The sequence below is a fragment of the Xiphophorus maculatus genome, chromosome 14 (assembly GCF_002775205.1).
Source record: "Xiphophorus maculatus strain JP 163 A chromosome 14, X_maculatus-5.0-male, whole genome shotgun sequence".
Classification (NCBI taxonomy): domain Eukaryota; kingdom Metazoa; phylum Chordata; class Actinopteri; order Cyprinodontiformes; family Poeciliidae; genus Xiphophorus; species Xiphophorus maculatus.
In genome coordinates, this window is record NC_036456.1 from 3,697,464 (window position 1) to 3,723,278 (window position 25,815).

Genomic DNA, 25,815 nt, shown 5'->3' on the forward strand with positions numbered 1-25,815 from the left:
CGCGAAGTATTGACGACAGCGAAACGTGGCCGCACAATAGTGACGTCACGTTGGCGGCGAGGGGAAAATGGCTACCTCTGCTTGGATGCATGGCGCCGCCGCTATGAGGCTCACAGAGGGTCTGGTGTCGGTCCTCAAGGAACAGCGTCCAGAGTATCTGTCCGAGGTGTTGACTAACTACAGGGAACATGGCGTGTTTCCCACCCAGGTAACCCCGCTGCCCGTGGCGGAGCCCTGCTGCCTCTGTTAGCTTACTGTGGCTGCAGCTGCTCCAGCCTTTGTTGTTCCTGCGGCAGGAGAAGAGCCATGGCTCACAGGCTGCTGCTGCTGTTTGTGGTGAAATGGGTTTAAAACCTGCGTGTTTATCTCTTCAGGGCGCGAGCGATGTCGCGGGGCTCGTGGGCTTTTGCAATGCTAAACTGAGCTCCAGCAAAACCAGGTGAGGACGGTGCTTTTCTCACCACACTAGGTTTGACGCTCAAGCCTTAGCAGAGCTGAGTCTCTGGATGAACTGCTGTAGCTTCGGTTGTTGGATGGATCCCAGCTGCTTTGGAAGCACTTTACCACCGAGTCGCCTGTAAATGTGTGTGAGTGTAGCTCTAGTGTAAAGTGCTCTGATCGGTCAAAAATGACAGAAAAGGCTCAGTCCATTTAAAGTGCGTTTATCTACCTTATCACACACACACACACACAACTCCCAACAATTGGCTTTTGACGTCAAATGTTCCTACTAACGTGATAAGGTGACATAAAAGGGAGACGTTTCAGTGGACATGTCCACCTGGGGACAGTAGGTCAGGTGGACTGCATTTGCTGCTTTTAGCTGAACAGGGTGATGCTGCCCTGTTCTGGAGCTGATCTGAAGGTCAGCTGTAGGCCTGCCGTCCTTCCCCCTCACTGCTACTTGCAGATAAGTGTGGATTGTTGAGTAGAAAAGACATTTAATTACTTTTTAGCGTCCTATGAAGTGATCCGAACATCAGAGTTTATTCATTTCTAGGAGGGATCCAATACTTACAGCAAAGTAGTGCATAAGTATGATCAGAGGTGAAAAGCAGAAAGTTTTATGATGCAGTCAGTATTGGTTATGAGCCGACCTGGTCGTCTGTGTGCTGGTGTTTGAGCAGATTGGAGGGGCTGTGCCTGCTGTCCATGCTGGTTAAAGACAGTTCCAGTGATCTGTTCCAGCAGCACTGTCTGTCCTGGCTGCGCTCACTGCAGCAGGTCATCCAGGTAAAACACACAAACACCCCCCCCCCCACCCAACAAATGCACACACACACACAGAGAAGAGGAGACATTCATGGGTTCACTTTCTAAGTTCTAACTCTGTTTCTTCAGGAAATTCATGAAGGTATTTTTATAGATTTTATTATTGCTCTTTCCAATGTTTTTTTTTTTTTAATAAGTGCCTGCAGATAATACTAAACTTTAACGTGTCCTACTTTGTTTGTTTGGCTTATTCAGCTACACTATCATGAAATATAATCTCCTCCTTTGGAAAGTCTTGGCTCTTTACATTTTTAGTTGAAATGCCAGCTTGGTCTCTTTAAAAGTGCCTCATTGCGGTTGAACCGTTCTCCCACAATGCAATGCAACCCTTCAGAAATACACATCAGCTGCTCCAAGTTCAAACACTTAAACACTTAAACTCAAACAGGATAACAGGAGTAAAAGTAAAATTTATGCTGTATTTGAGAATAGAGATTATCATTACCAACATTTAAAATGTAAATAATCTAAAAGCCAAACAGTGTCTGTGGTGGAATGAGATATCCTGACCAGGCAAATGTTTTTTTTTGTTTGTTTTTTTTTCCTAATGTGGTTTGGTTTAGAAAAATGTTGAGAAAAATATTTCCCATTTAGAGGATTTAAAAAGCAGATTTTCACTAAACAACAGTGACTGTGCAGGGAGGTTAAAAACCTTCTGGAGACTTGAGTGACGGCTGGAATGCTGAACCCTGTATCATGCCATTCAGATCATATATTTTACATTATTTGGATATTTATGATGAGTCATATCAACCTGCCCTAGTATATTGCAAATGTATCCAGTTATTTATCATTCATCTGTGCTGTGAACGCATTTAAATCCTGACCTAAACCTTCCAAATGCTGTGTGCTGCTGCAGTCCCAGGCTCCGTGTCAGAGCATCCAGCTGGCGGTCAGCATCCTGCAGGACCTGCTGCAGTACTCATGTCAGCTAGCAGAGCTGGCCAGGGAGGTCGGCCTCAACTCCATCCTCGGCATCTTGATGTCACTCCTGGGCCTGAAGACAGAGGTGACTCAGGAGAGATCTCCCGTCTTTATTGCACTGCACATGTGAAATGTTTGAATCTTCTGTGCTACAAAAGCAGATGATGTGAAGAGGCGGCTTCTGGGTGAGGGAAATGATGATGTTGTGTTTGTGGTGTCAGTGTGAGCGTGCAGCCATGGAGGGGATGAGAGCCTGTATGATCTACTACCCCAGAGCCTGCGGCTCCCTCAAGGTGAGGCATCCCACATGCTCTGGTTCCTTCAGACCTACTGACTGCTTAGCTTTGCTGCGAATCTTGAACAAAACCTGTTCATCTGACGCATTCTGACTTTTCCTTCTGCTGAAGGACAAACTAGGAGCCTATCTCCTCTCCAAAATGGACAGCACAAGCAGGAAAACTCAAGAGGTGCGTCTCTCTGGCTAAACCTGAACTGTCCTGTCCCCTGGTTACCCGGTTACCTGGTTACCATGCTCTCTGCTTCTGTGTCTCCTCTCAGATGGCCTGTCAGGGCTACAGCCTCCTGCCCTGTCTAGGGGGTCTGGCCGACAGGTCGGCCGGTACCGGCAGAGCCGAAGGATGGACCAATCAGATTCAATGTCTGCTGGCCTCAGCCAATGGCATTCTGGCTCAGATCTACCAAGGTTCTGAAACAGGTAGATTTTTTTGGCCGGTGATGTGTTCCATCTTCCACGTAGCTGTGATGTATTTTTAAACGTGTATGGGCTGATTTCTGTTTGTCTCTCAGATGAAGCAGTTCAGTATCGGGGTCCAGGTGTGGAGCTGCCCTTTCCTCATCTTGATCAAACGGATCCGCTGCTCCTTCTGCAGCTGCAGCACAGATACACAGCTGTCTGCCTGGTGCTGAAACACACACTCCGGTAGGAAACACTGACCCTGAGGCTGAGGGCAGCAGTTCATTCATCAATATGAAATACGGTTGGGTCTGGATTTACTGGCGACCTGGTTATACTTTAAGGAATTAAAATGCCCAAATAATTTTCTGACACACATGATTAGTTTGACATAACCAGTAGTATAAATGTTTCATTCACTCTACATTAAAATACATTGAAAACAGAGAGCATGACTAAGGAGCAGTGATCTTGAGAGAGATGTTTGTGGATGTGTTCCTCTTATCAGAGCGGATCCTGCCTCAGCCGTACATCTGCCCGTCAGACCCATCCTCAACCTGGTGTGCCGAGCGCTCGCTGTCAACTCCAGGAACACGGTGAGCTCACACACACACACACACACACACACACACACACACACACACACACACACACACACACACACACACACACACACACACACACACACACACCCCACACACACACACACACACACGCTATGTCTCTATCTTCACAAGGGCATTATATTGACTTCCATTCATTTTGTCAGTCATTTCCACATCCTGACCCTTAACTTAACCATTTACATGTCCAACCCTAAGCCTGACCTAAACTACCCTAGTCCTGATCTAAGTCCTAACTCAAAGCTCTGCTCCTTCTGGGCCCTGTGTTTTGGGCCCCATAAGGAGAAGTGGGTCCCCACAATGTAGTATTTGTAGGAAAAACAGTCCCTACACTGTGTAAAACACGGCCACACACACATCTGCTACAGTACTTTTTTACTGTAATGATGCATGAAGTGAACAGATATCGTGGTGATTTTTTTATAGTATATAAACTCAAATTAAAGTTTCCACAGTCTGTTGGGTTTACTATGTTTTTACTGACTTTTGTGATTTGGTTTGATCTCTGCTGAATCAACAGCGATCAGGTGGATCGTGTACTGAGGGTGTCTGTGCTGTCTGCATACTCTGTGGATAGGCTTTAGTTGCAGTTTAGTTTGGAAGAAAGTATGTCAACTTTTCTTGAGGTTGGAGTTGTGAGGAGAATAAAGTCAAATCTAATTTGAACATGGTTGATTCTGTTTCAGGGAGACAAACCGATGTTAAACATGGAGACGAAGCCTCAGTAATATTCATGGTAGATTTGGTGCTGTCAGTGTTTGAAACCGAAAGCTGGAAGATGTTGAATTAGTGAAACTGCTGCCTTATCAATGAAACCACTCAACTTTAGAATGAAAAACCCAACAACCTTAACAGCTGAGAGAAATATGTCAAACATATTTCAAACATAAAGCCTTCCTGAGGCTAAGCTAACGGATTGATTCTGATCCTGTCATGTTTGTCAGAGTTTAACAGCAGATGGAAGCCTGAGGTTGTTGGTTCTCCCCAGTGTTCACATCAGCACTCTGGAGGTGCTGGCAGAGCTCATCACAGTGTGAGTACACACACACACACACTCCTGTTTGTCCTCTACCTTGATCTACAGAGGAGTTTCGGTGAATTTTTCAATTTTTTTGTAAATAATAATAAAAATAAAATCAGTTCTAAAATTATTTTCACCATCAATATTAATCACAACATGTGGAGATACAGTATATTCTGTATTAAAGAGTGGAGTGTAGCTGATGGTATAAAGGTGATGATGTGTGTGTGTGTGTGTGTGTGTGTGTGTGTGTTTCAGAGTGCGCAGCGGCATGGTGCAGTACGCTGCTGTATTACAGAAGCTGTTTTCTCAGATGCTGTGTGCCTGGACGGCCGTACCTGAAGCTAACGTTGGTCAGCAGAGAGCTTACAGGTACGCTCAGCCTCAGCGATCCTCATGAATGCATTATGTCCAGATTAACAGGCTTCTTCTGATGTGGAGATGGAGACCAACAACCAATCAGAATCCTGTTTATTGCTGTGGAGTCAAATTCACCATCTACCCTACTTTAGCTGAAACCGAGAAAAGGCTGAGAATGGGGGCCAAACTGAGACTATTATTTTTATAATTAGTAATAATGGAATAAAGTCGTCATATTATGACAATAAATTAATAGCATTAGTAGAATAAAGATGTTTTGTTGAGTTATCAGGACCAGAGCAGCTCAGCTTGTTTTTCCAAACAGACTCTGTTGTTTCTACATCAGAGTCCTGCAGCTCATACTAACATGATGCTGATGTACTAAAACATTAATTATGTCCTAATGGTGAAGCTGATATCAAACTCTAATTTCACAAGATGCTCAACATTGTTCATTTCAAATTTTTACTATTTGTTATGTAGGCGTTTTCATAAAAGTACTATTTCATTCTTCTATCATCATGACTTCATTCTCACTTTCTTAATTTTTTCTAGTTCTACTGCAACTTTAACGACTTATTTCTCCTCCGATTTTCTTTTCTCTCAGTATTATGAATTTATTTTCATGCTTTACATATGTTTTTCAGAGGCATACAGATTAATACTAGAATAGTTTTGCACCTTATTGTTCAGTATGTCATCACAGTTCAGATAGTTTCCAGGTTCCTCCATTGAATTTATTTTCATTTTTTAAATTGTGTCTGAATTCCTCTGGCAGCGTTGCCAAGGCTGGTAATGATTTTTCTGGATATCCAATAATATAATATAACCAGTCTGAGATATAAAACCAGTTTATTTTTCCCAGCTACCCTGAATACTTTGTTCCTCGTTGGTTTTCTGGCCTTGTGGCTGACTGCTGGACAGAATGTCTTTTCTATATCACATATATTCAGAGATTGCTGCGTTGCGAACAGCCTGGTGTGGCTCAGCGAGCTGCAGGTTCGGTGTGAGCTGGCAGTATCTAACTCTTGGACTGTTTTTTGCAGCTCGGTGCGGGTCTCTGTGTACAGAACCTTAGAGCTGTGGCTGCAGCTTGTTGGAGCTTCAGCTAACGTCCTCCAGGGAGCCTCCAGCCACGCAGAGCTGCTGTTCACCCACCTGCTGGCCGACATCACGCCCGGAGCAGAATCTATCAAGGTAAAACGAGTTTGCACATTGAACGAAGAAATCTGAGATGAAACAAGGCCGTGATTCGGGTCTCCCCCAGCTGCGGGCGGGGCTGTCGGCTGATGTGGTTCCTGGAGGGAAGCCCGGCCCTCGCAGGACGAAGCAGCTGGTCATGGCTGACCCGGTGGGGGCGTCGCTCCAGAGGAAAGGGGACCCGGTCTCCAACCAGGACACCTGCCTGTCAGCCCTGAAAGGTCAGCTGCTGCCTCTGCTTCAGAGCATGAATCGGGTCGGGTTCTGTACTGCTCACAGTTTCTGAGCTGTTTCTTTTTTTTTTCAGTTCTCAGACGCATCATACAGACCAGTGGGACGCTTCTAAAGAATGACATACACAAAGTAAGAACCTGCTAGAACTGCAACATGTTGGCTTTGGTCAAGTTCATTAGTCTGAAGTTACATCTGAAGAAGTTTTATCTTCAGGTGTATTTTTAAAAGACTGATAATTCCATAATAAGTTTCAGAATGATCCGGACAAAACGTTTGATCTAGAACATTAATAAAATGTTCTTCAAAGGACTTGGAAGTTTAATGTTGCTGTGCTGGGAAAGTCGATCCTTCTCTAACTGAAGCTGACAGGATGATGAAGCCAAACAGCTAAACTAGTTAACTCCTAGTTTATTGACGTTAGCAACATGAGATGGTGACAAGTTTAAACAGTTTTCAACATTAATGAAGCATCAGTATCCAAAATGTATTGGATTATTAGCCTAAGCGTAAACTTTTCACATAAAATCAAACAACCCAGGGCGTGCCGGGGTGGCGTAGCGGTAAACTACGCCACCACGGCCACCAACCCACGTTTGGAGGCCTTGAGTCCTCGACATGGCCGTCGCGGGTTCGACTCCCAGACCCGACGATATTTGCCGCATGTCTTCCCCCGTCTCCTTCCCCCTTTCCTGTCAGCCTACTTTCATATAAGGGAAACTAGAGCCCAGAAAAAAAACCCCTGGAGGGGTAAAAAATAAAATAAAATCAAACAACCCAACATCATGACAACTGGATCTGTGGACGGATTAGTGATATCTAATATCTGAACCAAGAACTGTGTCCATGTTGGGTCTCATGGAGTCTGACCCAACATGGAGTCACAGGTTTGACGGCTTCACTTCCTGATAATTCACAAGTTCTGATTAAAGAGGCAGCATATTATCGTTTCAGTCCATCCCCTGATTCTTTGTTTTATCACCAATGTCTTAAAAATAGTCTGGTCATCAATATACTATCATAAATGATTATTTTGAGGCTTTAGGGTTAATTTGTGCAGTTGTAATAATTTTTTATGTTATCAAACTTGTGCCAGCTGGAGTGACCTTGGAATCATTGACTCTCTCCTCCAGCGCCTGCTGCAGTCAGGCCTGACAGGGGAGACCGTTAGTAGCCTTTTTTTTTTTAACTCTCTGGAATAATGGAATGTGTTTTAGAGAAATGAACGTTTAGCTGGCATGATGTTTGTGGAAGCGTGCTGCAGCCAGGCGGATTTCTTCCCTCACTAAGTCACTCTGTCCTGTCTGTGCCTGCAGCGCCTCCATGAGGTGGTGCTGCCGCTGTGTGTGCGCCTCCAGCAGCAGCAGACTAGCAGCATCACTGCATGCGAGTCTGTAGGGGGCGTCAGTGGGCAGTACAGCAGCGCCCTGACCCGCCGTCAACTCTACAGGTATGTCTAAAGAAAATAAATAAAACAACAGGTCCAGAATGAGTCAAAACTTTATGACCACTGAATAGGAAACTATCTGTTTTAATGACCAAAGAATTACAATATTATACATAGTATTTTGTTGGCTGCAAATGCTGTTTACACTAGTGATGCCTGATATATCTTCAACAGTATCGGTCAATGCTTTTAATATATGGCCATCAGTCATATATATATTTGTATAAAAAATTTCCCCTCCCTTTAAACAGCTTGAAAAAATAACCACACCACTGATATTGTTTCTCTGCTTCAGTTAAACTACCCACAATCCTGTGCTGTATCTGTCACATAACACATCGCTCTCCCTCAAGAAACAGAAATGGCAAAAATATCCGAATAAATATTGTCTATTAATATCGGCACATTTTTACTTATTGGACTGATGTTTTAAACGGTGAATACCATCAGCCTCCCAGGTGTGCACTAAGTTCCCAGTCTGTCCTTGTCTGATCCAGTTTCCCAGAATTCTCTCTGCTAAAGCCGCTTCCTGTGTTAACCTGCAGGTTGCTGCTGGCCCTGGTTCTCGTCCCGTCTCCATGCTGGCCTCCGCCTCTGACCTGCACCGTGTCCATCCTCAGCAATGGCCGCCTGGACCGCAACCTCAAGGTCAGCCAATCAGCAGGCGTTTTCAGGTACCACACTGGTACCAAACTGATGAGGGAGAGAAATGTTGCTCTGGTTTCCACACTGGGACACAGCTGGACATGTGCAGCCTAGCCATGAGCAGACGTTTCCTCTCTGCTGTTTGAAGCTGTTTCAGGCTGACTGACCGCTTCGCCTCCTCTCTCCCCCCATCAGGTTTCGTCTTTCTGTTCTGAGGCTCTGACCATCTGTAACTCCCTCCTCCACCCCCGCGTTCCATCCATCGCCCTCCCGCTGCCCCCGCTCGCCCTGAAGCCCCCCCCCACTGCCTCTGTCCTGTCCGGCCCGGGCCCCGCCCCCAGGTTGACTCTGCCCACCCTGCTAGGTGGCCCCACACCCGGGCCGCCCTTCCCCGGCCGTCACCCGCTCAGCCTGGGCCCCAACTCTCTGCTGGGCTCTCTGGAGAACCATCTGTCCCTGGTTCCAGGGATGCCGGGCCCTGCCTCGGCCCCTGGAGACCTCCTGCTGTCGCCCCACGGCCAGCCACAGCCGGACCCTGCCGGGCTGGGGCTCCCGGACGGCCAGAGGCCCGTGTTTGTCCGCTACGACAAAGAAGAGGCAGAGGATGTGGAGATCTCTCTGGCCAGCGACTCAGACGACAGTGTGGTCATCGTCCCGCCAGGCATGCTGGGATCAGTTAGCCAGCTGGATGATCCGGCCCCTGGCTCCCAGAACCTGCTTTCTGCTGGAGCTGGGGCCGGTGTCCCCCTGCCAGGGGGAGACACTGTCGCCATGGTTCCCAGCACGGCAGCTCCAGCCTCGTTGGACGTGACGTCGCTGCCCAACGATCTGGTCCCCACCTCCAGCACCCCCGCCAACTCCTTCCCCTCGTCCAGCGGCTCAGTGGTCTCCCTGGTGACGTCGCTGACCCCCGGCTCCGCCCCCCCTCCTGCCGGGGGCCTGGTGGACCCCGTGGCGGTCAAGCCTCAGCTGCAGCAGATGCTGCTGCAGCCCCCGGCCCCGGGGCCCCAGGGGCCCCCTGGCTCCGTGGCCCTGCCGCTGCAGGTGCAGCTGCAGAACCAGCTGGCCCAGCAGGGCCGCCACCTTCACCAGCACCCACCACCAGCTCCACCCAGCAACCAGGACTCAGCCGTCATCAACATAAACAGCACCGATGATGAGGACGAAGACGAAGAGGATATGGAGGATGATGAAGAGCTGGAGGAGGAGGAGGAGGAGGATGGTCTTGATGAGGAGGAGGAAGGGAGTGAAGACTTTTATGAGGGGGAGGAGTACGAAGACTTTGATGATGAGGAGGCTGAAGAGCTAGAAGAGGAAGAGGAGGATGAAGATGGGGACATGCCTCCTCTGGAGGGATCAGAGGACAAGTCAGAGGAGGTGACCATGGAGGAGGAGGAAGAGGAGGAGGAGGAGGAGAAGGCCCTGGGAGCAGAAGAGGAAGAGGGGGAGGGGGCGGGGTTTAACCCAGAGGGGGGCATAGAGGAGCTGCAGAGCAGCAGAGCTCTGTTTGGAGAGGAGAGGATGAAGGTCCAGGAGGTGGAGAGCATCGGAGTTCTGGAAGAGGCAAGGGGGGGAGACAGGGGGGACGGGGAGGACGACAGCGAGCGCATGGACGACCCCAGCATGCCTCAGATCCTGTGTGTTACTGGAGGAGCGCTGGAGGAGAGGGCAGACAGCAGCCAGGAGGCTGCCCAGGCAGCAGGGGAGCTTCAGGACCAGCTCACACTGTGGGACCAGAACCACCAGCAGAACCCACCCACCGGGGCCTCTGAGGAGGAGCCCACTGCTCACAGTCAGGAGGTAGGCTCCAGACCTGGACCCTCACGGGGACATGGAATGTTATTCACTTTTCTTCTAAGAGTTGTTGCTCTGGTCACTGCTCTGCTGTAGCAGTCAGTGTTCCAGTGGTTCTGAAGAAGCGTCTGTTGTTTAGAGTCTTTTAAAGTTAAATTCTATAGAAACTTGATTATCAGAAGAATTCGCCAAAATGCAACAAATCATGTGGAAAAACCTTGTGAGCAACAGCAAGACCAGTTGGGTTCTTACATACGTCTGTGTAACCTCAGAGACCCTTAAGTCCACATTTCTCAAAAAAAAAAAAAAAATAATAATAATAATCTTTCCAAACTGATACTATTTTTACTTTTTTAGTGTCTTTTAGAAAATACCTGCCTTCTTGGTGTAATAAAAATTATTTTAAATCTGCCAAGAGTTTTAGCAGATCACTAAGACTGAAAGATGGACTTGGCAAATGTTAGCGTTTAGCATTAGTAGATGCAGTCGCAACTTTGCATCTTTCTGAAATAGAATAAGTCCATCAGCTACAGAGATTATCTTCCAGAGGAATCTCGATTCTAAACCAAACCGGTGGACTCAGTGTTGTCAGTAACGTTTTTATTATCTTCATAGCGTTTTGTGATCAGGGATCCAAGCGTTTCGTCTAAAGTTCCGTCCCATTCCACAGGAGTCTGTGGCTGAACGTGAACAGGAAGCTGGCGTGCGAGAAGAGGTGGCGCTGGAGGCGGAGCTTCAGGAGGAGGAAGAGCCAGTCGTTGTGCAGGAGGAAGCTGCAGCAGGAGCATCGGGAGGCGAGGAGACCCCTGCTGCTCCTCATGATCCTCAACAGGATCAGACCGACACGCAGCAAGGATATGAAACGCAAGCAGAATGGACGAAACCCGTCGGAGAACAAGGAGAAAAGGAAGAAGAGAGTAATACTGAGGAGGAGGAGAAAGGGATGAAGCGGAAGAGAGAAGAGGAGGTCATAGAGGACGAAGCTAGACCAAGTCCTGAAAAGAAAAAGGTAAAGAACCGAATATGTTGGTCATATTTCACAAGTTTTAGATCTTAATAGCTATTACAGTATATGTTTTCAATAAACTTTTCTTCTTTTATAATTCTTTTAAAATTCCGCCTTAAATGTTTCCTAACTTAAATGTGAACAATATTTCCATGGAAGATAAAAAAGCAGCTGAAACTAAAACAACATTAAAGTCACTCAGTCCAGGAGCTGGACTGGCTTTGGTTCTGGATGTGTGGTACAGGAAGTAGTCAGGAGGACTCATTTGTAATTTCACGATCATTTTTCTACCAAAAACTGGATGTAAAAAGTCTAAAATTTTGGTCTCAAATAAAAAAATGTTTATGTTAATTTTGTTTCCAGAAACTTAATAACTCAATTTATTAATTGTTTCTGTTGTTTTGTTGATTTATTTTGGATATTTAAAATGTCTTCCACTTCCTGTTCCAGTGTTAAATGCTCATTAGAATTTAAAGTTTAATGATCTTTGAGCATGTGTTCTTGCATTATTATGCCGTTATTATCATTACTGGCAAATTGTCTCAAAACAACAATGTTATTGTTTATCGCGATAACCTCTGGGACGATTAATCGTCCAGAAACATTAGTTATTGTGACAGGCCTGTTTCTGGGTCTAGACCTAAAGGTTTCCTAACAGACTTTGGTTTTCTGTATGTTTGAAGATGATAATAAATTACTGGAGTTTGTCTGCTCTCCAGCAGGACGATGAAGCGATGGCCTCCATGTTGGCAGATTTTATTGCCTGTCCACCTGATGATGAAGATGTTGCCTCAGGATCCAACCAATCATAAACACTCGCCCACCTGAACGGACTGAGTCGACCATCATGGACATTTGCTCTGTTTTCAACACTGAGTGACCTCAGAACAGAGTTGATTGTCTCCAGTCATAGTTGAGCAACCAGGTACTGTCTGGGATTCTGACGATGGTGGAAAGTGTTGTGCTCCGTTGTGTTGGACATGGGAGCATGGAGCCTTCCTGTTACCACCCTGGAACTGACCAGAACTGTGTTCACAGAGCATCGGCATTTCTCTGGAAAACAGTGAAGCTAAGAAATGTTAGTCAGAACTCTGCTTCTCTCTACAGGCATCATCCTGCAAGAAATGTCCACTCTTTTTGGTTCATGTGTACCGTTTAGTGTTTTTGAATTGTTTTCTCTCTGTACTCTGTTTTCTTACATTAAAGTAGTAAATATCTGTCATGGATTACATGCACTACATCCAGACCTGCTCTGAGGATTATTTCCATGCCATATCTGCACATGGTGGATATTTCACATCCAGAAACCTTCTCAGCATGGAAATAAAAGGTTTTAAATGTGCTAAAATAAAATTTGCTTCATATAATTCCAGTTTGAATTTTCCGAAATGACACTTTATGATTATAAGTTTTCACTGGATTTTTATCGTGGAACAAACTTTCATTTCAGTTTTGTCATGGAGTCCGTCCAACAGAACCTTCCATCCAGACTGATGTCTATGAAGGACGAACAGATGAGTCTTAAATCTGTTCCTGGGAATATTTTAGTTATGGTGAAGGATGATCCAGGATGTCCAAGAGCAAGAAACAAGATAATCTGAAGTGTTTGAAAGGGTAGTGAAATATAATGTAGGTAAATATTGGTTATGGGCCATAACAGCAACAAAGATGATTGGATATTAATATCAGGGCAAATTTTCACATCAGTGCATGTCTAGAATAAACTCACCAGATCTTAACCTGTCAGTCACAGTAAAACTGGTGCTGAATCGTATGTTCCAGAGTTGTGTGTGTGTGTGTGTGTCAAGTTTTTGGCTATGCCTGTTTCTAGTCTGTCGCGCCTTTTTCTGAGGTCGCAGCCAGGAGGGGAGGTGGGATGATGGGGGTTGTTAGATGATGGAACCGCGGACCTTCACCGATGTTTGCGGACGGTTCTTTAAACGCCCCGCGTCTGGATCCCGTAGAGTAGACGCTGCTCGCTCGGTGTTTTCCGCCATTTATCATCCCGGATGGATGTCAGAGGAGGAGAGAGAGAGAGTGCAGGAAGGAGGGGGTTTGGCTGTCTGATAACATCCGGGAGCAGCGGACGTGTCTCCTGATGGGAGGCGATGACGCGCCTGACGCCCTGATCCTCCTCTGCCTCTCATCTCATCCTTCCTCACTCTGGTTCGTATTGATCCAGGCTGTGCAGGAACAGACGGAGCCCGCCTTCTCTTCTACCCGCAGAAGGAATCCCACAGAACCGAACCGGTACTGGACCTCCCCTGGCAGACAGCTGGTACGGACCCCCCAGCTTGGGGGCTTTATGTCTTCAGAATGATCGCAGGAGCAGGAAGGGGCCGACTGAGCTTGTTTGTGTGTTTTCCTACTGGTGAGAGGAGGATACGGAGGTGATGGAGGCTGGTGGAGGTGATGGAGGCTGCTGTCTGCTCTTTGTTGGCGGGCTGCTGCTCCTTCAGCAGCCTCTCCTCTCCATCCTCTGGGTTGTGTCGGTATTAGTGATGGCTGAGATCTGAACCAGGACTGGGAACCTCTGCATCATCATCATCGTCAGTATGTATGGCTGATCAGCTGTGTGTTTTTTGCGTAAGGGTGTACTGTGCGTGTGTGTGTGTGTGTGTGTGTGTGTGTGTGTGTGTGTGTGTGTGTGTGTGTGTGGGCGTGTGTGTGTGTGTGTGTGTGTGTGATGGAGTCCCCTGTGCGAGCAGGGCTCTGCGCACGTCTCCAGCATCCCGAGATGCTGCTTCATTTCTCCACCGAGAGGCAGAACAAGTATTGTCGGTTTCCGGTTGTGGTTGTTTGCTGTCGTCCGGCCTTTGGTCCCAGTCCGACTGTGTTTCTGAGGAGGAGGAAGAGGGAGGCTGTCATGGGAAAAGGCAAGCCGCAGCCAGACGCCGCAGGCGGGAACAATACGTGGAGAAGGGACTCTCTTTCAGTCGAAACACATCTCCCTTGTGTGGCGCATTAGCGGCCCGCTGAGGTGTTTCCTGTCTTCTAGATGGTTCCAGGGTGGATGGAGGAGGAGAGGCCGTGGTGGGACGGCAGCTCAAAATGGCAGATTCAAGGTAGCGGCAGCTTCTTCGTGCTCCTGCTCCAAAACAGCCCGGTTTGCTGAGTAATGGCTCGTGTACAGCCTGTCCTGTTGGGAGGAAACAAAAGCTGGCTCCCAGCCGCAGGTCAGATCAGACCCAGAGCCGTGGTTCTGGCTGCTGCGGGCCTGCATCTCCACCAGAACCAACAGTCATTAGATTCTAGAGAATTCCGTTTCTGACAGGATGATGTGATGCGTTCAGGGTCACCCAGGTCTAGGAGTTCATGGTGCTGTGAACTGCTCTTCACGATTCTGTTGCTTCCATAGTCGGCCTAAGGCACAAGCAAGCTAAGCTGCGTTGTTATGGGGGGCCGTTTGTAAAGTCACGCTGTAATAATAATGATAAAATGAACCATTTTTATTTTGATAGTCCAGTGCCACTTATTTGCATGTGAATTAGCATGTTGGCTAAATATTTATAGTCACCTTGCTCCCTAAATGTCAGAGCTGCTGCTGTGAACATAACCTCTCTGTGATGTGCTTGGCTCAGTCTTTCTGTTTCATAGTGTATCTCCAGGACAAAGGCATCAAAGTAGTGAATGCTGCCTTTATGTAGCTTCATGTGATGGATTGTTCTATCTATCAGCTGAGAGTCTAACAGTTCGGCTGTGTTGCTCTTCTTTAAGGAAACCACCAGCAGACTGGTTTCAGTGGGTCCTGGATCAGAGTTCTGTGCTTTCTGTGTGCATGCTCTGTCTTTTCAAACACCCAGTCGTTTGCAGCTCACACTGATCCAGGTTCTGCTTCTGCTGGAGGTTTCTTCCTGTTACAGGAGAGTCCACAATGCTTGCACAGTATGAGGGATTAATGCAGTCAACGGTCCACTGTTGTCGTATTTGTTAATTAGGAGGGACTGCTATGAATTCGGTGCAGTCTGCTGGACCTCTTTAGGTAAACATAGTTTTCAGTATACATTATAAACTAACTTTAACTTTGTGTCATCAGTTGGGTCAAATTTGAGGGCAAGTATTTCAATGTGAAGATATTTACATAACGGTATTAATTTGACTATATTTATTTATATAAAAATAAGATCTACGTATATGTCTAGGCTGTTTGTTGCCCAACAACTGAATTGATGTGATTTGACCTCAGAACACCAACTGTCAAACATGGTGAAGGCAGCATCATGCTGTGGGGTTGTTTTGTTGCAAGTCTTTCTGGGTCGTGGCACAAAATGTGCAAATCCCACTTCAGCCTCTCTCATCTAAACTGTTTGTTTTTTTGGAAAACAAAGAGCAGGACAACAAACGCTTCAGGAAGCTCAACTGGACCAACAGGAAATAAATTAATAAATTCTATTAACGTGAACTCGACCAGCAGCAGGTGATGGCTGCAGAAGGTTTGTTCATTTGAACTGGGATGTATGTATACTTTTGACCTTATGTATTTATGAACACTTCTGGTAAAATTCTAACTTTTATATCTGATTCTTCAGTGATGATCTCAGTCCACCTTGAAAAGAAAAAACACCTTTACACATTCATTCAGTTAGTCCATCTTTACTCTGTGTGCCAACCTGTTACACCCTCAGCACTGCAGACTCTACCCTGCAACAGAGTGAGACAGGATGATGTTCTGTAATGCGAAAAATATTAGCTGGATCCACTAAAGGGCGATTCTGTGGAATTTCCTTGCAGTACATCACTTCTTTAACACTGTGCTTGAATAAAGAGAGCAGAGTTCAGAAGGTTTCCTGGAAGCTAACGGCCAGTCAAACCACTGAGCTGCACTGGTTTGTCTTCCTCCCTCGCGGAACATGCACTGCACTGCAAAACAGAACACACCGAGGCTGAGTGCAGAGTGATATTTACTAGATATATAAGAGTTTTATCTTCTGTAGCACTTTACTTTTACAAGAGACAGCTGCTGTGGTCAGCCTCAGATCTACTCAACATGTTCAGTTTCACAGTGAGTGATTTACATGGACAGGTAAATCAGAGTAAATCTAACCCATCTTTAATGTTAATAAAAGATGGGTCCTGATCATTATCAGGAGGAATTATAATTGTATTTTTGAGATGGGGAAAAATTTCCTTCAGACTGCGTTACTCAAACTATGAAAACGCTTTTATTTCATTTTTCCCCCCATTACCATTTGCACTGATGACATAGATGCTGAAATAGTGGAGGGCTCTGAGACCTAAAAACAATTTCAGCAGTAACAGAATCTTCCAGTTCTGATTCTGAGTTTATGAGCCGATCTAATGGAGTTAAGCCACTGACTACTCACACCCACTCAGCAGAACCCTTGTGCAAAAAATCGGAGGTAGATATGAGCTTTAGGACGAACGAAAGAACGACTGAAAACTCCTCATGTCTGCATCACAGGTTGGATGTCAGACAGTTTCATTTCACAAGAGGATCAGGTTTATATTCACATCATGGGGAATGAAGATGTTTTTTATCATTAAGCTAAGCGAAGACATAGAGATACATTTGATTTATATTAATAACATGAAGTGGATTGCTGTCAGATCCTGTAGAGTAATGTTAAGTGAAACTCTCCATCTATCAGCCTGGAGGTGGATCAGAACTCAACTCCTTTTGATGCAGAGGAGCAGTGGCTCCACTGGCCAATCAAGGGAGGGTCCGAACAGTAAATCTAGATCTATGCTTCTAGACTCAGTTCTTTCTTCAACAGAAGCAGCAGCCATAAAACTGCAGAAGAGAAGGTCCAAACTCTGAAGGTCACAGTGAGGGCCGCAGCCGTGAATACCTGCAGCTGATGGCCGAGCACTGTGAGGGTGGAGCTGTGGGTGGAGGCAGCAGGAAGAATATGCTTGGAAATGAAGCAGGAAGTGATGCTAACAGAAATAAATCCACTTAAATCACATGAAAAGGATCTATATGTTCTCTAGATGATCTTTGTGTTTTTGAGCGAGAGCTCGCCTTTCTCCTCTGTGTTCTCCTCTTCCTCCGTCAGACAGCTTCTCCTCGTCTGTCGCTTCCTGCCCACACAGTGGGACTGTGGCTTCGTTAGAATATGGGTGGGCACAGCACAGGCAATCCATCAGCCTGCCAAATCTGGACACACACACACACACACTCTACTTCCTCTTCTTCTCTTTTTCCACCATCTCTGTCCAAAGATGGATTCAAGCTTTTCTGTTTCTTTTTTCCCCACCAAAGCTGAACCTCATGGGCCTCCCACCTCTAAATCTGCTCCCTCTGTTCTCTTGTTGTCAACATCCACTCAACTATGCAGGGTGTATTTCTTTTGCTCTCATACAATATTTGGAATCTATTCAGCTCAACTAGAATATTTACTGTGCAAAAAGGCTGGCAGCAGTGAAATACAGCAGGGAGACAAGCTGGAGGAAATGAGGCTTTTATTTCTGTAACCAAATTTCCATGAAAGATCTGGTATTACCTACAAAGTTTTCATGCTGATGTTAAGGAAAACACCTCACTGAGTTCCTCTCTGCAGTCTGTCAGCACAGACAAATAATGTTTAAACTCCTGTCAGGTGTCTCAGTTCTAATGTAAGCCGTGAACCTCAGACTGTTCAGTTGAGGGTTGGTGTTAGTTGCCTTCTGGTCTGTTGAACATTTTCTCTACAAAACTGAATCCAAACGTGAAATAAAACAGGAAACGGAGTTTTTTTGGTCTCATTTCCTGCAGACTGCACACATCTGATGCTAGAGGTTGCAGAGGTGATGCAGACTACAGTCAGCCTATCAGAACGGTGCAATCTAACCAAGGCTGTTCCAACAGCAGGGGGAGCGTTTCTCCCTGTTTTCAGGTGGCTCTCTGCTTACTGAACAAACAACCAGTTCAGTGTGGGCTGACAGTCCAGGTACAGTGATGGCTTCAGGTTACTATTGCAGTCAGTTTAGATTCCGTCTATCAACAGGGTTCTGATCTGATCTGGACTTGAAGCTTTCTTTGTGATAAGCTCACCTGGAGACGGTTTTTATTCGTCTGCATGCTGTTTCTCTTCCACTGTCCTGAAAAGCGGATTCTAAAGCTGGAGGTTTCTTCCTGTTAAAGGGGAGTTTTTCCTCTCCACTGTCGCCACATGCACGCTCAGTATGAGGGATCGCTATAAAGTAAAGTTGCTGTTAGTGCCTACAGATGCAGATCTCTGCTTTCAGGATGCTTGGCATCTACCTGTCAGAATCACAGCAAGAGCAGAAAAACAAATGTAGATTTTAGTGTCTTCATTCCTTCGTGTCTGTCTGCCCGTGCTCTTTGATTGCTGCGGTTACAGCCAGAGATCCCTCAGCCCTGACCGTCTCTCCGCCCAGGGATCCAATGATGCTTCCTGGGCTGAACAGAGGTTCTGTTGGGCCTGGCGTTGGGTCTGACGGGATCCAGGCCCTGACTTAGCAAAACATTAGGAGGAATAATGTCTAAACTAAATCATTACTCTGCTCTGGGCAGCCATCTTGTTCTGCCTGAGTCCAGAAGACGTTGATGTTGCGGTTCAGAATCAGTGATAACTGAAGAACATGTGGGATCCTCAACCTGCTGCATCAGGATGAGGAGGCTGGGAAGTATTTCTGAAGAGTGTAAAGCTATCAAGTTGTGACACCATATCACTGTTTAAACACACTTTGTCTCATTATGAAAATCATTTCATGTTTGAACAACAACCTATTAGTTTCTTGGTTATTTGCTACTCAAAATTTTATCTTTCAAAGCCCAGCCAATCATCATCCAGTGTTGTTAACCTTGGCTAATTATTTCATGTAATGTGTCTATGCATGGTTTGTAAATAAGCCCTCAGTAAATTCCCCTGTTTTCTTTAGAGGTGTGTTTCATTCGTCCATATCCTCTGTGTTTTTCTGAAGTTAAACAGTCACCACTGTGTGTCACATGTCCAAAACCTCCTTTATTAGTGTTTCTGGTTCTACCTGAAGATCTTCAGACTGTTTCTCAACGCTGACCAGGAATTAGAAAACAAAGAGGATGCCCAAATTTGGGATGTGCCGTTAACATTCCCAGGATGGTTATCTAACCTTTTCAAAGAGAGAACAAAGTGTGAGAGCTCTGTGATGCTCTGTTTTCCATGTGTAGGTGGTCTTGCCCACTTCTGATTATTAATAGTGTTGAACATTCAGAGCCAGAGCGAATCTGTTCGCAGACACATGGACTGAGCTTTGACTCTCAAACTGAAGTCAGAGGAGCCTGGTGTCTCAGTAACGTGTGTGTGCGTGTGTGTGTGTAGGACAGAAGGTCCCGCTGCTGTTCCTACAATGATCATGTTGTTCTCATTTGCATTTGCAGTTGAATTCAGAGTGTGTGAACAGGCTTGCAGTGTTTCAGGAGAAGGAAGAATCATTTTGTGACCGTCTCTCTGTGTCCTGCTCCTCAGCAGCGAGCCCCAGTTGTGGCCTGTGGGCATGGTTCTGAAGGGCAGCTCAGAGGCGCTGTGTCCCCCCCCATCTCTGGAGCTGCGCCCGTCCTGCAACAAGAGCCAGCCCTCCCCTCCTCTGGGCTCCAGCTCACAGCCACACGACGGAGTCATTTCTGAGGACAAGGAGCCCATCAAGTACGGCGAGCTCATCATCCTGGGGTGAGGTCATGCAGCGGAATCTTTTTTCTCATGACTAATTGTTGAGACGAGGCTGAGTGGCTGACTAGTCTAAGTTACTGTGAGACTGGGCTTCCAATCACCTCACAGGATGTTGTGAGATCCTGATGGGATGTAGGAAACCCTGTGCAACCCTGGGAACATTCAGTCTGTGACAACATTATTATAAGTGTTATTAACAATATTTAATGTATGACTTGGATGGCAGTGAGACCTGATGAAGACAGGAAGTGGAGCTGAAAGTGGCAGCAACTATTTTCTTCAAACAGGATTAGAAACGAGGGTCAGACTGACATGACACTGTCATAAACATAATATGACATCTGGTATGAACATGAAGGAGTCTTCATGAAGGCTTATGACTTTTGTCATGAAGTGTCATTCAGTAAATAATGGCAGTTTTAGTGCAAAGTTGCACTAAAAGTGGCATTAAAAGTCAATTAAAAGTGTCAACTTTGCATTAAAAGTGGCATTATTTACTGAATGACACTTTCATAACAAAAGTCATAAACATTCATGTTCATGTTCATGACAGATGTTATGTCCTGTTTATGACGGTGTTATGCACATCCCTTCAAATAAAGTCTTACCAAAATGACTTTTGGGTTCAGATTAGAGGTCAAGATAAAGAAGTAAACTGTTCAGATGATGACAGGAGACACTGGGCTGACTGGGAGGAGGAACTGGGAAAGACAGAAAAGGTTCCATGATATGAATCCCTGCATGGGGATTGGGTCTGCTGCCACCAACCTGATGTGTGTGATTTTGGACTTTGGGAGGAAACCGTTACTCTGATACCCAGAGACAAACTCACACTGCACCGTTTCTGGCAGGAACAGAAACCTGGATCTTATTGCTGCAGTAAATGTATCTAAAATTATACTACTGTATATTTTCAGTAGAAGGGATGATGGTTTTCCCATAACTCATTCTTTAGATTGTTATTGTTTTATTTCTGTAGTGGAAGCAATGCTGTAACAGAATAACTGTGACAAGCAGGTTTGAGGATTAATTGACATGGTTTGTGGCATTTCTATAATCAAAAGGTATTTGATCAATTTTCCTGCTTGCACATATGAAGTTTATTGTTTGAAAATGAGACATACTGTACGGTCATTTAAATGATTCATAAAGGAGAAACAACTACAGTGTTTGACATTTAGATTCAGTATCTGGTTGGAGGTGATTAATGTAGGAATGGCAAAAATATTAAACCATTAAGTCTAAATCTTGTTCATAAATAGGAAACGATGGGCAGACGATATAACATCCTGATTTATTTTTATTCAAATTATTTACCACAGACTGAACTGGAATAGCTTTCACCCTGTCCTGTTTTAGCGATGTTGGACTAATGACTATTATTTTGTGAAATGCCTTGAGATGTGTTGTGAATTGGTGCCATGTAAATAAACTGAATTGAACTGAACTCAATAGTAGTATTACGATCATCAAGGTAAATCTCTTGTTCTTACTCCTCCCAGCCACAATGGGTCGCTGGCAAACGGTGACAAAGGTCGTAGAAGAAGTCGCCTTGCCCTTTATAAGAGACCTAAAGCCAACGGAGTCAAACCGGATGTTATCCACAATGTCTCAACACCACTGGTGTCAAAGGTAGTTACCCTAAAATGTTCTTTCTCCACCAAAAAATATCAGTGCTATGCAGTGACCTTTGACCTTCCTGTTGGCAGGCTCTCAGCAACAAAAGCCAGCACAGCATCTCCTACACACTGTCACGGAGCCACTCTGTCATTGTGGAGTACACACATGACATCAACACAGATATGTTTCAAGTAGGTTCTTCTACACACACAAACACACCCCGCAGGCACACACATGTGCCCCCCCCCCCCCCCCCCCCCCCCACACACACACACACACACCCCTCCCGTCCTCCACACAAACCTGAGAATTTTATTTTCTTTAAAAAAAATCCTAAATCAGATTGACCAGCATTTCCATTCAGAAAACAGAATCGAAAACAAAACTAATCCTGTTAGAACGTCCATAAACACACTTGGACATGCTTCAAAGATGCGAGGGGTCATTCGCGTGTTAAACAGTTACGTTTTAGGACTGTGGGAGGAAGTCAGAGTACCCTGAGAGAACCTGCAAACCTGCAGAAAGATTGGAACCCAGAGCCTTCCTACTGCAAGGCAACAATGCTGCCAACTGCATCCCCATGCCGCTTCAAACAAAGAGTCATTCTGTACTCAAATAAATTGTGTATCAAAACAAACGTGGATCTAGGGCACATAGATGCTGTTTTTTTTTCTTCTCATGTCTGGATGTAATCAGTAGCTGCACTGTAAAGGACCTAATTTGGTCATTTTGCAGGATTGGTTGCTATGGATTCGCACCTCTCTCTGCTCTGTCAGCTTCAGTCTGGTTACACCTTTGTTGAAGTTTACCTGTGTTATTATTACTGACCACATTAGCCTCAGCACCTTTACAAAAAAACAACCTAACTGGTTCCAGAGTAAAACAGAACATTCAGAACTTTGTACATGTAAAGCAGGATGGAAGAGACTGAATGTCTTGCAGCACAGCTGCTGGAAGAAACAGCTTAGGTCAATGTGAACACTGCAAAAACACAAAATCTTACCAAGTATTTTAGGTCTAGTTTCTAGCATTTCTAGAAGTTTTGTTATATTATATTTGAAATAAGTGTAATAACACAGTGTTACAAGTTACTTACTTACAAGTAACTTTTCAGCAAGAAATAAGAGCTTGTTTAAATCAGTAATTCCTTAATAATGATTAAAAATGTTCTATTTCCATTGGCAGTTTATAATAATATTCAATTTCATTTATAAAGCCCTTTATCTCTCCAACTGAAATCTCAAAGCACTCATTCACACACTGTTGATGGCAAGCAACTGGAATATAGCCACATCTGACCAACACCAGCAGGTCAGGTGGGTTGCCACCGTTACGTATTTCACTTTATTCTACCTATAACATGGGAAAAATGTCTTCTTATAAGTGAAATAATCTGCGAATGGAACTAGAATTTTTTCATCAATATTAAGGAATTACTCAAGCTCCAATTTCTTGCTGAAAAGTTCATCTTACTTCATGTGTTTACAAGATGTTTTGTGGTAGAAACTAGATAAAAATACTCAATCAGACGTTGTGTTTTTGCAGTGACTGGGTCAATTCATGACGATTTTCACACAAATGGGTATTTTTGAATTCAATTTTTAGTATCAGTCATGTCAAAATAACAATTATTTAGACAACTAGTTCTGAGTACTTTTTTTTTCATGTGATCAATGAAATTGGAAAATAAAAGCAGAAACAGTAATGTAGGTGTAGTGGGCTGCCTGGGCGCTGCCGGCCACCAGGTCCGGCTCCTCTATAGCGGACCTCAAACACATTCTTCCCCTGCTGCCGCTTCATGTTTCAGTCATGATGAATTTGTCTCTGTGATGACAACAACCTCCGTCTGGCTTCCCTCAGATCGGCAGATCTACAGAGAGCATGATTGACTTTGTGGTCACGGACACGGCAGGCAGCAGCAGCGGTCATGGTGGAGGTGCAGCAGGGGAGGGTGGTGGCGGAGGTCAGTCGGCCCAAAGCACCATCTCTCGCTACGCCTGTCGCATCATGTGTGAACGCAGTGCTCCCTACACGGCCCGCATCTACGCTGCTGGCTTCGACTCCTCCAAAAACATCTTCCTAGGGGTCAGTTTCTGCCTTTCTCCTGGTAAAGCAGAAGTCAAAGAATGTCTATTTTTAGATATTTGAATATTTCTGTTCATTTCCAAAGTATGAATTATGTTCAATATAGAAAGCGAATAGCAACGTTTGCAGTTTTAGCTAAATCCCAACAGTGTGTGTGCGTGTGTGTGTGTGTTAAATGTCAGGAACGGGCTGCCAAATGGAGGACCTCAGACGGCCTGATGGACGGCCTCACCACCAACGGGGTTCTGGTGATGCACCCGGTCGGAGAGTTTGTGTCTGAACCGGCTCCGGGTGTGTGGAGGGAAATCTCAGTGTGTGGCAACGTGTTCGCCCTGAGGGAGACCCGCTCAGCCCAGCAGAGGGGGAAACTGGTGAGAGGAAGAATACAAACAGCTGCCTCTGATTAACTGTGCATGTAAAACCAGATACACTTTATAAAAACAGTTTTTCTCACTTGCTGAAATGATCTCAGATGGAACTTTCAGTTATGATTACCACATTTATTTTCATTTACAACAAAACATGTGGCATTAGTTTCTTTAAACTCAAACATTTGCACCTACTGAGTTAGATGTGAGTTAAATGGAGGAACCACTTGTGTTTTGAGTCAGAGGTCAGAGGTGAGCATGTGTTGCTGTGAAATGTTCAACGAAGCTCGAGGTCTGAAGAAGACCTTGAGCCTCTTCAGATGCTGAAGCTGGAAACAAGAGTTCAGTTTTCCTCTGTATGAAGAACCAGGAACCAACATGAACTGAACGCAGAGAAGAAGAAGCCTTCACTGAAAAACACCATAAGAAACTTTATTACAATTCACTCATGTTGGGTTTAGATTTATAATTATTTTTATTCAACCAAGAAGTTTGATTCTGATCAGGAAAAGAAATGACACAATTGAAAGGGAATATCCAGTTTTAATAATAAATCCATCAGTTTCTATTCACATTTACTTAAAATGGCATGTCATAAATTATTGACTTTATCAAACCCTTCTTGTATGTTTTCAATAATTTATTCTTGGTGATTAGCTCCAAGACGTTGGAAGGTCTCCGTGCTATCACCCTAATCTTTACTGTCCTCAACTTCTGCAAAACATTAATACTGAGTTAAAACCAACATGCTGGTCAAATTAAAGATTACTTTGAACCTGCCAGAGTTCCAGATAACTGTGACCATAACTGTAGTTTATAATGCAGACCTTAAAAAGATGCATCTAGACTGAGTTGACCATTCCCCTACAGCAGAACAAACCATCTGTTCTAAAGACCTTTAGGATGATGCAGGGATCAGATTAAGAAGATTATTGGTGTTGGAACAGGAAATCAGACAGTGATGCTCTTTTCTAACAATGTTCTTCTACCTCTTCGTCTTCCTCTGGTCTCGTTTCAGGTTGAAAACGAGTCAAACACTCTCCAGGACGGTTCTCTCATCGACCTGTGTGGGGCCACCCTGCTTTGGCGGACCCCTGCCGGACTGCGCCACATTCCCACCCTCAAGCAGCTGGAGTCCCTTCGGCAAGAGCTGAACGCCGCTCGGCCCCAGTGCCCCGTTGGCTTCAATACCCTGGCCTTCCCCAGCCTGGCCCAGCGCGAGATTGTCGACAAGAAGCAGCCCTGGGTCTATGTCAACTGTGGCCACGTACACGGATACCACAACTGGGGCTATCGCAAGGAGAAAGGGCCCACCTGCCCGGGGGGCACAGCACCAGCCGGCACTGGTGAGAGAGAGTGTCCAATGTGCAGGAGGGTGGGCCCCTATGTGCCTTTGTGGTTAGGCTGTGAGGGCGGATTGTACTTGGATGCCAGCCCCCCCACACATGCCTTCTGCCCCTGTGGCCATGTGTGCTCTGAAAAGACAGTAGTGGGATGGAGCCAGATCCCGCTGCCCCACGGCACGCATGCCTTCCACGCTGCCTGTCCCTTCTGCGGTACTTGGCTAACAGGGGAGCAGGGCCACGTCAAACTCATCTTCCAGGGGCCCGTCGACTGAGGCTCACACACACACACACACACACACACACACGCCCACGCACGCACACACACACACACACAGGAGCCTCTCCCATGATGAAGGACTTCAGTGAATGACTGGTGACTAAGGACTGTGTTATTGAGCAAAAATGTGAATGCGCTGATGTACAGGAAGATGACTCCTTCCGTGATAAAACTAAAAGCAATAGTAGATGCCAAGGCTTTGAATGGAAGAGCTGTCTGGAGAAAATGTAAATAAATAGTGTTGAATTGAATCATGGCCTTTTAATATCATTTACTCAGTGGGTCCACTG

The 25,815-nt window shown here is 45.4% G+C and overlaps 2 protein-coding genes across 7 annotated transcripts; both read left to right on the top strand.

Annotated features, from left to right (window-relative positions):
* The first annotated feature begins 47 nt into the window (after positions 1-47).
* Positions 48-12,585, top strand: pelp1 (proline, glutamate and leucine rich protein 1). 2 transcript variants are annotated; one of them, XM_014472074.2, is made up of 19 exons: positions 48-208; positions 375-439; positions 1,128-1,233; positions 2,132-2,281; positions 2,418-2,489; positions 2,604-2,663; positions 2,755-2,911; positions 3,004-3,136; positions 3,399-3,486; positions 4,458-4,546; positions 4,793-4,906; positions 5,941-6,091; positions 6,162-6,315; positions 6,402-6,457; positions 7,642-7,775; positions 8,318-8,420; positions 8,613-10,217; positions 10,882-11,220; positions 11,937-12,585. In XM_014472074.2, the coding sequence occupies exons 1-19, from the start codon at positions 68-70 to the stop codon at positions 12,027-12,029; spliced, it is 3,810 nt and encodes a 1,269-aa protein (XP_014327560.1). In that variant the 5' UTR covers positions 48-67; the 3' UTR covers positions 12,030-12,585. The 2 variants fall into 2 exon arrangements, with proteins under 2 accessions (XP_014327560.1, XP_023202112.1); XM_023346344.1 differs by having other exon boundaries at positions 11,940-12,585.
* Positions 12,586-12,646: 61 nt separating this feature from the next.
* On the top strand, positions 12,647-25,776 carry LOC102237375 (E3 ubiquitin-protein ligase pellino homolog 1-like). Of its 5 annotated transcripts, none has more exons than XM_023346348.1 (7): positions 12,647-13,495; positions 19,632-19,829; positions 21,332-21,461; positions 21,539-21,640; positions 23,310-23,534; positions 23,717-23,905; positions 24,921-25,776. In XM_023346348.1, exons 2-7 carry the CDS (start codon positions 19,657-19,659, stop codon positions 25,518-25,520), a joined length of 1,419 nt encoding a protein of 472 aa, XP_023202116.1. In that variant the 5' UTR covers positions 12,647-13,495; positions 19,632-19,656; the 3' UTR covers positions 25,521-25,776. The 5 variants fall into 5 exon arrangements, with proteins under 5 accessions (XP_023202116.1, XP_005807973.1, XP_023202117.1 ...); XM_005807916.2 differs by having other exon boundaries at positions 13,008-13,495; positions 19,629-19,829; XM_023346349.1 differs by lacking the exon at positions 12,647-13,495 and adding an exon at positions 13,564-13,770 and having other exon boundaries at positions 19,629-19,829.
* The last annotated feature ends 39 nt before the right edge of the window (positions 25,777-25,815 follow it).

Bases quoted from the DNA above. Each gene is read 5' to 3' on its own strand.
- pelp1 (XM_014472074.2), top strand. From the start codon at position 68: ATGGCTACCTCTGCTTGGATGCATGGCGCCGCCGCTATGAGGCTCACA. The intron at 440-1,127 runs GTGAGGACGGTG...GTGTTTGAGCAG, and splicing joins CTGAGCTCCAGCAAAACCAG to ATTGGAGGGGCTGTGCCTGC. The intron at 6,458-7,641 runs GTAAGAACCTGC...CTGTGCCTGCAG, and splicing joins TAAAGAATGACATACACAAA to CGCCTCCATGAGGTGGTGCT.
- LOC102237375 (XM_023346346.1), top strand. The intron at 21,462-21,538 runs GTAGTTACCCTA...TCCTGTTGGCAG, and splicing joins CAACACCACTGGTGTCAAAG to GCTCTCAGCAACAAAAGCCA. The intron at 23,535-23,716 runs GTCAGTTTCTGC...GTTAAATGTCAG, and splicing joins CCAAAAACATCTTCCTAGGG to GAACGGGCTGCCAAATGGAG.